Source organism: Spizellomyces punctatus (assembly GCF_000182565.1).
Source record: "Spizellomyces punctatus DAOM BR117 chromosome Unknown supercont1.8, whole genome shotgun sequence".
NCBI lineage: Eukaryota > Fungi > Chytridiomycota > Chytridiomycetes > Spizellomycetales > Spizellomycetaceae > Spizellomyces > Spizellomyces punctatus.
Window position 1 is genome coordinate 641803 of NW_015971544.1, and position 10665 is coordinate 652467.

The following is a 10665-nucleotide window of genomic DNA, read 5'->3' on the forward strand; positions in this document are numbered from 1 at the left end:
TACGCTGAAATCTAATGCGCCAATTGCCATTCTCCGAACCGGTTTTTTCGGTCGCGGTAACCCAATCGGTGGAGTTGGTCACGCGATTCGTGCTTCCCGCGTCCGATTTGGGCTTACTCGCGATCTCTCGAAGACGTCCTCGTCGTTACAATGACCAATGTTTTATCTTTTTGTCTCCTAGAGTCCATCCTTTCAAATCAGACATAGTGGGCGCAAACTTCACATCATTGAAATCCTTGTTATGTTGACTCAATGCATACATCTCAGGGTCAATAGTAGAGACAGATCCTGTTTTCTCAGAGCCATGTCCAATAGCCTTCCCTTGTGGGAACCGTTCCGTTCCTACTTGGATAGACACTGTTCTAATACCTGCATCGTCTGAATAATTCAGTTTGTCTACATCTGTTAGAACATTGTCAGTTGTCACCAACATCAATGATGAAACAGAGGACTGTTCGCCTGTTACAAGCGAGAGTTGTTGTACTCGACTATCTTGTCCTGCAAATTCTTGACTCCATACTATTTGCATGGGGATAGTCAGGGGTGTAGGATCCTCAGCCTGCATCAAAGCAAGCACTTTATCATAGTAAGCCTTGACCAGTTCAGCAAACTGACATATTAATTCATTTTGTTCTACTTTGAAGGACATAATCCCTGTGGATTTTGGGAATATTTTGGAAAGGTCTGTCTCGGCGGTCATCTCCAGGCTTACTCCTCCTTTCACAAGACAGAGAGGAAAAGCCACTTCATTTTGAAAGAATGATAGCGATGACCCGGTAATGTGTATGCGTTGTTTTGAGCGACCACTGCTGAACAGTCATTAGCCGCATCACTCGAATAATACTCGCATTGGCCTAGATGTTGTTTGGTTTCCCATGATGTTAAGGCGTTTTCATGCGCAGTGAACAAATTATAGTCATTGAGATCTTCAATGATCCTTCCATTGATCAGGAGAGATTGACGTTTCCATACAGCATCAGTTCCAGATTGACAGAGCCTGTAGTTAGCATCAACTGCTACTGCTGGCGAACCATCTGCTTTTAAGCCGACTACACGATATTTGTGCAGCATTTCATTAACGAGCCAGAAGCGCTTGTCGTCTGCTATTTTAAAAACTAGTTTCCCACCTGGTCGGCAATCTCCACTTCCGTTTGTTGGCTCGAAGCGAACCTGACTAGATGGCTGGAAGTTTAGAATGACTCCATTTTTTGCAGATCTTTTATAAGTAAATGCCGATGGGACACGTCTGACCTCTGTTACTTCAATATCGGATGACATGGTTTACTTTACACATCTAGAAAAAAAAAAGTCGTTATGAAAAACCAACTCTAAATGGTCATTTTGAACTTTGTAGATTTATGTGCACAAAATGAAATGGTTTCTTTGTATTATCCATAACGAACTTTTCAAATACATCTTCAGGTAAAGCGAGAGATAAGCCTGCTTCGACCATTTTCTTGAGTTCGCTTTTCAAAGGTCTAAAAATGATCCAGTTTGTTGCGTTGCTACGTACAGCGGGACTATTGTGATAAAAATATTGACTCGACAGGATGCAGGTTATCCCAGTGTGTCTCCCCCGTGTAGCCAACTCATCGAGTGACTTCTTATGTCCTTTCTGCATATTGTAGTCATCTATGATAAGAAGTAAATCTCGTTTTCTTCCGCTTCGAACAAATTCATAAAGTTGCTCTTCGTGTATAAAATTGAGTATTTCATTGGAAATCTTGTCAAATATATGAACCTTTTTGCTCGTTCTTAAGGGGTTCCAATTGGTGTCATGCGGATTTGGTGTGAATATTATGATATTCGAATACTGCTTCTTCAAGAACAATTTGCATATCACTGCAATGTTTAGCATCTTCCCACAAAATCGAGCGCCATTGTATACAATAAAACCATACTTTCTAGGAAGCCGTGGATCTGTATTATCCTTTATGTGTCCAGAGACTTGACTAGATAAAGGGGCAATTGTGATTGGCTTCATTGCACTTGTTTTTATTTGCTCTCTGTATCTATAATACATTAGAAGAAATGAAAAAGTTGATTCTTGATAGCAACAGGGCGATGAACGGAAACAAGAATGAACCTAAATGGACTCTAGCCGAACCCATCGCATGTGATAAAATTCGATACAATTCGATCATTTTGCCCCTTTCGTGGGACATAGTAAATGACAAGAACAATATTGTCTCCTTTTATGATGCTGGGATGGGTAATGCTGCAAAGACTTTTGCTATTCCTCCTGGGACATATAGCCCTGATGATTTGGTCGATGCACTGACTGCTGGATTTAACTCGACTGGGACACAAGCATACACTGTAGAATACAATCATATAAACAATCAAATCACAGTGACCGCAGGTACAACACCATTCAAAGTTCTCTACCCTCAAACCACAGCAAGCAAACTGCTCGGATTAGTTCAGATGCAGCAATCTGACCCTGGGAGATCAATAACTTTTGCGAATCCAATCGATTTGACAGGTGTTAAGATGGTGCTCGTCTCATCGTCAAACTTATGTTCTAACGATGTTGTAGTTGCTGGAGCCGATGATCTAAATATTCTAGCATCGATTCCAATAAGCCAGGAAATAGACACTGTGCTGTGTGCGCAGAATTATTTCAATACCAACTTCATTGACACGGAGTCAGGCCTTGTTAGTACCATCAACATCCATTTGCTTGATGCTGAAATGCTATTGCTGATTGATTTACAGGGCAAAGGGTTCACTTTGGTTCTCGATTGTCATTCCTCCGGCTTTGCAGATGATTAATTTTTTTTCATTTGGAACATGTAAAAGATGTTGCGTCAAAAATTTGCAAACTTTCTCTCAAGTGCAAAGAACTTTGGTCTTTGAGCGTTGAACAGTTACAGCAAAGTAAACAATGGAATTCGACAATTTGTAAACCATGCCGGCCAAGCCAGAGATATTTATGGAAAGGTTCATCAATCTCTAGTCCATGACGAATCTGTACCCATCAAAGTAAGAGAGACAATTTCATGAGGACGAGGTTATATCGATGATCTCCATAAAGGTCTAGGGCGATCCTATGAGATCCAACAGAATTTTGATTCAGTGCTAAGGAAATCGCTTCCTGTCGAATTAGCGGGGTATTAATGCTACTTTTAGTGTCAAATGATTTCATTCAAGTCATCAATGTAAAGAGGATTTTCAGGAATAATAACATACTCATTCCAGTTAATACCACTCGCATCAGCGTCTGGAATGATGGTTTCCTTACTGTATATATTCGTCATGCCTGAGCCCGGCATTGGCACTCCGAGTTCATTCGCAGAGCAAATGAACGAGTCGGAATCATCTTTGATGGTTCCTCCACGCCCAGCATGCCTTTCAGCCAACTTCCTCCTCAAACGCTCTTGTATCCGTTCCTTCCTTTGTTGAGATGACATGCTTCTTTTTTTTAATAATACTAATATAGTAAAATACAGAATAGAATGATATGTCTGTTGCCAAATTGGTAAAACTTTTACAGAAGGGCAACACTGATGTAACTGATTACAACTCTGAGCAGGTCGAACATGATGTGTTTTGGAGAGAGAAGAGAAAATGGGTTGATTCAAAGTTACCTACAGGCTATTTCAAGCACCCATTGTTAAACAAGTATCGTTCATTTGGTAAGGTAGATACACAATTCGTCAGTGACCCATACTATATCGAAATTGATAATAGACGCTTCGGTGAACTAAGGGATGCTAATGGCCGGTCTTTGGATCCTGATACCTTTCGGCCAGTTGTTTCAGATGCAGAACTCAAATGGATGGCTTCCGGGCGTTCAGTTGATTACCGTCCCAAATCTAATCAAGAGACTCGGTATCCGATAATCCATGGTCGCGATGGATACAAAAATGACATAGATTTGAATGCACGCATCAGACAAATGCGCGAAGGTTATGAGAATTTTATACAAAAGGAGAGGGCTATAGAAAGAGAAAGACGTGAGAACATTGCTAACATACAGCATTTCCGCTCTTCACATGGTATTCACAATCCTGGGGAGAGTTTGCTAGAAACAACTGGCTTAGGAATGCGGGGCACAGACATTTCTGCCTCAAGAGACTCATTCAATGTACAACGTGGACGACCTACTCCTGCGTTGTCTGAGAACATCTTTTATGAGGAAGGAGGCACGCCACCTACACAATGGGTTCTACATAGGCAATCTGATTCAGATCTTGAAAGGGGTATAATGACACCATTACCTTTATCACCAACCTCAGGCTTACCATCACTAGCACCGATGGATGACTCACCATCTCCGTCTCCATCTAGAACAAGGCAGCCCATGCCTAAACAACTATTCAAAAGTATTCTAAAGAGGAACCCTCGAGGCGGTTTCATGCATCCTGTTATACTGGGCAAAAATATGCCCGAGAGATTGCCTGAATTTAGACAAATGGTCAAAGCATTTAAAGACAATAATAATCGACCATTGTCAACTTGGACGAATATCAAACTATAGTGCTGAAGTATGTTTTTTTATTTTCTATTTACAAAGCTAAAATGCCTAAAAAAAAGGAATCTATGCCGGCGCAGAGCCAAATGCCGGCAGGCATACCTGACCAGGACATTACAGATGAAGAACAAAGTTTGAATGATGATGATGAAACTAATGATGATGATCATCAAGACTATGTTCAAGAACTTGTAAACAAATATGCCGGCGCAGAGCCAAATGCCGGCAGGCATGCCGGGCGCGGAGTGGCCAATCCCAGCAGGGATGCCGATCCAGGCAGGGATGCCGATCCAGGCAGGGATACCGGAGAGGTCAATACCAGCACTCCCAAAAAACGTACTGCATCAGAGAAGCAGCAAGCACATTTAGAAAAAAGCCGAGAAAACGCTCTTCAGGTTAGACGAGAACTTGCCGCCAAGAGAAAAGAAGAGAGAGAACTAGAAAAGAAGAGAAAAGAGGATGAACGGATTCTTGCTAAGGCCGAAGCCCTTAGAGTGGAACAGGAAAAATGTGTCGAGGCTAGGCTCCGCAACTATATGAAGGACTTACAAAGTCACAAGACTAAAGCAAAGTGAATTAAAATGCCAATACCGAAAAAAAGACGGCAGATTGAAGTTGAGGAATCGTCAGATGATTCTTCAGATGATGATGATTATGAGGTTGTTAAAGTCGTCAAGAGAAAGAGAACTCGCCCTGTTCATCCCACTCGCGCAGATGTAGTCCATTTTAAAAATGGACATGAGTATGTCAGGCACGCAGAACCATATCCCGGTGCAGAGCCATATGCCAGAAGGCATATCATGCGTACCAAACCACCATCGATCTTTGATGAGATTGTATAAACCAAATGTCGGCATGCAATTCATTTTCTAAGCTATGATGATATAAAGGAATAAGAAGATGCCTTTGCCTAATAGCATTCAAGGCACATATATGGTTCGAAGAAATTTAGAAGTCCTAGATAATTTCAAGTCCGGAAAAGTTAAAGCCAATTCTATCTATGGAGAGAGCCTACGGAATAAAGATGGTATAGTCACTATACTCGATTTGGATAGTCAAACACCAAGTCTCTCCATTCAGAAAAATAAAGGTAAATATACCATCTCTCTTGCCGAGACAACTTATGTTTTTCCATTAATTAATGATGAACATGATGTCAGGCTTGTAACAGACGATACTCTGCTTATAACAGAAGACGGCTTATCAGTTAAACCTGAGACACTCCTGCAACCTCTCTATAGGGCTGCCGACTCATGAACAGTAAGCCTAAACATTGATGATGATGAACTAAAAGTGGAGGATGAAAAATTAACAGTCATACCTTATAACTATGATTTTCCACTCTACAGGGATGCCGAATCACGTATGGTTGGTTTACAAGCAGATGATAGTTTGCTTATAACTGAAAACAGTCTATCGGTTAATTTTCCTGATCCTGAGATGCTGAAAAAGCCGTTGTATCATGACCAGAGCAGCCTTGGAATCAAACTTCATAAAAGTCTAAAGGTGAACAATAATGATGAATTGGAAACTAACATTCAGTCGGTACTAAAAGCATTTGGCGCTCTGAAATCGAGTTCAGGTGCAGATACGCTGTTAGACATCGGGTCTTCATGGCTCGACTTTGGATTTGATAGTTTGACCGAAATGACTGATGTGTTAGGAGAAGTAGACACCACAGCCATTCGCCTAATGGTAGATAGTTCCACATTCAGCCAAGCAGGTTCGAGATTGTCCCTGAAATCACCCGGATATGAACAAATCATGTATGGGAACCTTACTTATGGCTACTCGGGAAGTTCTTCATTCACCTATACGTCCACGCTTCAGGAGTTGCGTGTACCCAATGTAAAGTTAAGCGGAACATTGCCTGCGATTGGAGGTGGCTCATATGCTGTAAGTAAAGACTATCTTTCGCAATTTTATCAAGGCTCTCAAACTGGAGCGATTGCAGTGGGACCCGAGTTTAGTGGAAGATGTGAAATCGGTGTGCTTGTGGATAATCAAACTATTAGAATTGTTGGAAATGCACTCACAGGTGGGTACATTTTTCAGGACTTTAATGGAGTGGCGGTTCGTCCTGGCACTACAAACGATATTATGCTGTCTCTCAAATGTGAGGCTGGCAGTTGTCTCCAAATGGTCAAAGCAGATACCATTAAAGACGTACTGACTTGCAGCAATGGTATCGAGAGAGTACAGAATGACCTTCAACTCGATCTAAAAGTTGATGCTAACAGCGGTTTGGCTATGGTCAACAGGGGTACCATATGGGATACCTTTACAGCCTCCCAAGGGGTAACCAGGATGGGGAATGACTTCAGACTGAGTTTAACAGCACAGTCACCCGATCTTACTCTAAACAATGGTGTTCTGAGTTCAAACATCGCTGCGGGAATTGGACTGCAAAAAAATGGTGCGATTTTGTCAATGAACCTAAGAGGTATCAATGGCGTGCAAGTTTCGGGAGATTTGATTTCATGTTCTCTTACAGGAAGCGATACAGTTCTTCGAGTGGGAGATACTCTGAAAGGCAATTACATTGGCTCGACCAATTCATATGGAAGTGTGGTCATTCTGGGTAATACCATTCAGTATAACATGATTCTGCCACAATTCGTAAGTAACAGTCCAAACTTGATTATCACAGGAAGTTACCCTCTCTACAACTTTACTCCAATCGACCCTACACCTTTATCGAAGCAAAAAGACACGGATACCACTGAACAGAGTGATACGGCTGAAATCTTGAAAACTGATGTCCCAGGTGGTAACGTAATTGTTTTGTCCGGAGTGACTCCGTTGACCACAATTCCGTTTCCTGCAATGGTTAACCCTCCTCTTACAGTTCCCATGGCTGTCAATTCAATTCTTCCTATTACAAGTACATTGCCATGGGCTATGATTTTCGGAGGGTCACGCAAACGTAAGGTTCAATGAGATGCGGAAGGCCAACCTATACTCAATGGCGATGGAAACCCCGTTTATGAACCAATAGACCCTGTTACCTTCATGCCACCACTTGAACCTGGGAGCAGTGTCGCAATTGCTTCTGATCCAATAGGAGGTTGTACTCGTCTCTTGTTTGATATGCCTTCATGTTATCGAGGCATCAAATACGAATACCCCCAAGCCGCAATCAACCTCTCGATGTTAAGGGATTATGATACCGAGGTTATTAAGCCTTGGGTGGGAGGCCAAATAACTAATTTGACTTTGAATAATGTGACATTCAGAGGCAATATCTCGGGTAAAGTAATAACAGGCTCACGTCTGCAATCAGCAGCCTCTGTAGCAGGAGGCTCGTCTGTCTTTATTTCGAACAGTTTTGACAGAACAAAATCGTCTTGGCTGGGTCTTGATGGCACGGGCTTTTTAGGATATGCTAGTGACACTGCTACTTGGCTGGGCGCACAAGACAAGCCGATTTACATTTACGGACGGACATCTAGTGCAGTATCTCTGGGTCTAAGAGTGGATACAAATGGTTCATGCCTTGTTGGTAGTGACCTAACTGTCGGAGCCTCTTCTGTAAATGGTTTATGTTCTCTTACCATAAGCAATTCAAGTACAGGGATGAACGGATGCAGTATTCTTTATCTTATGGCCTCAGGAGGTTCTGGAGTGATGTTTTTGAACGGAAACAACCGGAGTGTGGACGGAGGCCAAGGTGCGATGACGTTGAGAAACGATATTGGTAACCTTCGGCTTCAAGCACAGACCGCTAGAGGACTGACAATACAGGCAAACACTGGAATCGTTACGCTGGATGCTACAAATGATGCATCCTCTACAACAACAGGTGCATTACAAATTCCCGGTGGATTAGGAGTGCAAGGCACAGTGTACATGGGAAAGTATGCTATTATATCTACTACAGCGGCTGCCACCTTTCAAATAAACAATGCATCATTCGGATATACAGCAACAGCAGGTCAATGGGTAACAAATTCAGTTGCTGGAGACTACATCATTCGAGCCTCTGCTAGTAATTTGCATATCGGTACAAATAATGCAACGGCTTCGAATTTGGATATTCTCTCATCTGGGAATGTTATTATCAATATGACAACTGATGCTACTTCCTCAACATCCGGCACGTTCCAGGTGAAAGGCGGTGTAGGCATTGCTAAATCACTGTACGTTGGAGGGGATGTATACACAAACGGAGTGAAAGTAGCCACGGAATCCTTTGTAACAACAGGATATCAGCCCCTGATTACACCTGCGAGTTCGCTTAACCTGAGCAGTTTAACGGTACAAAATTCAAACACCAATGCTTCAGCAATCACACTAGGAAACACTAGTGCTGCACAGACATGGAATATCCATGTGGCTGGTTCTGCAAACTCAAATCTGCTAACTGGAACACTCAGTTTCTACTCTTCCCTTCAAGATAAGGGGTATGTTTTCCGAATTGACCCATCAGGTAATATGGTCATGAGTGGTGGCCTAGGAGTATCAACTGATGCATATATTGGTGGAATGGCTTACATCGGAGGTATTGAAGTCACAACTCAGAAATTTGTAATTGATAACACCGCTCCAATAAGTCAATCCTTGTCTTCATTGACAACCACAGTTAATAATAACAATAATACCATTACTACTGCACTCGCATCGAAGCAACCAATGAACAGTGCTACCAACTCCATCTATAGTATGATGGTACAACCTGATAGTTGGCTATATTCTTCTGCTGGAACTACATTCAAGAATGTTACTTCCACTCAAGTGAAAGGCATCCTCGATATAGCAACCAACGCTAACGTGAATACACTCCTTTCTGGTAAACAGAACAACATAACTACATCAACTAATTTGAGTCTTGCCTCAGTTACGGCTAGTGGTTATGTAACAGTAATTAATGGTGCCAATCCAACATATATGTCCCTGGTCAACACTTCGTCAAATATCACTTGGGGTCTTCGAGTAGCAGGTTCAACAGCCGATGGCTCTAACCCTGCAGGTGGGTTCGGAATCAACTGTTCATACAACAACATTGGCTATGTGTTCAAGATTTCTAATACCAGTATTACACAGATAACAAATACCTCACAATCGACTAGTTCGACTACAGGAGCACTTCTAGTAAGTGGGGGTTTAGGTGTTGCAAAGGACTTATATGCGGGAGGAAATGTGATTAGTAACACCTCTGTGGATGCTCCAAACTGGGTTCAATCTAGAAACGTTTCATCTGGCGTTAATGCCTATTCAGCCGTTGGTTGTGCCAATGATAGCGGAAATGGAGCCTTACTCTTTCTCAACTCTTCTACAAGGACTACAGACAGCTCATTGAATAATGCTACTCTTCGTAACGATTGTGGAGACATGAACATCCAAGGGAAATCTGGTCTAGGATTAGGTCTACGGATTGTATCCATTTCGAATGAAGTTAAGGTGTTGACTGCTACAGACTCCTCGTCTGCAACAACAGGGGCTTTACAGGTATCTGGGGGTGTTGGAATTGTGAAGACTCTGTGGGTTGGTAATAAGGTAACCAGTGGAAAAGGGACTGGCTATGGTTTTGGATGGGGTAGCATCGGTGGAAATGTCAATACTGGTGACATGACATTCTTCTCCCCATCTTCGAATGGCCAAGCCTTCTTCAATGATCAGATTAACAATGTCTGCCTGCAGGCATGGAATACTAACCTGAGATTTGGTGTTACAAATAGTTCATCTCAACTAGATATTCTCTCATCTGGGAATGTTGTTATCAATACAACCACAGATGCTTCATCCTCAATCACAGGTGCATTCCAAGTAAGGGGAGGTGTTGGAATATCTAAGAATCTCTACTGTGGAGGGAGTCTGTACTCCAATAATCTGAAAGTTGCAACCGAGAGTTATGTAGGGACAGCCATTGCTTCAAAACAGACATCGAGTCCGCTCCTAGATTCCATTAGTGGAGTCACACTATCTGCAAATTCTTTCATTTTAGGGAGTTCTGCAATGACATTCGCGGTGAAAACTCCTGAAGAGGTGAAGACAATATTAGGCATTACAAATGTCGACCTCTCAGGGAAGCAAAATGCATCACCCTTACTCTCTACTCTCGCTGCTATGAGTCCAATGTCTAACATGTTTCTTATGGGGGATGATGTAACGGGGTTTTCCCTTGTGAATGATATTTCCATTCGAAGTATTTTAAACATTGTCGACTATGCCCCCAGCATATCAGCACT

General features: G+C 42.2%; 2 protein-coding genes across 2 annotated transcripts; one reads left to right on the top strand and one right to left on the bottom strand.

Moving 5' to 3' along the window:
• Nucleotides 1-145: 145 nt before the first annotated feature.
• On the bottom strand, nucleotides 146-700 carry SPPG_05097 (uncharacterized protein; the record flags this gene model as incomplete). Its single annotated transcript, XM_016753326.1, has 1 exon — nucleotides 146-700. The coding sequence occupies one exon, from the start codon at nucleotides 698-700 to the stop codon at nucleotides 146-148; it is 555 nt and encodes a 184-aa protein (XP_016607754.1).
• Nucleotides 701-4524: 3824 nt separating this feature from the next.
• SPPG_09252 (uncharacterized protein) lies at nucleotides 4525-5052 on the top strand (the record flags this gene model as incomplete). The annotated part of the gene is made up of 1 exon (XM_016757409.1): nucleotides 4525-5052. One exon carries the CDS (start codon nucleotides 4525-4527, stop codon nucleotides 5050-5052), a length of 528 nt encoding a protein of 175 aa, XP_016607755.1.
• Nucleotides 5053-10665: the final 5613 nt, after the last annotated feature.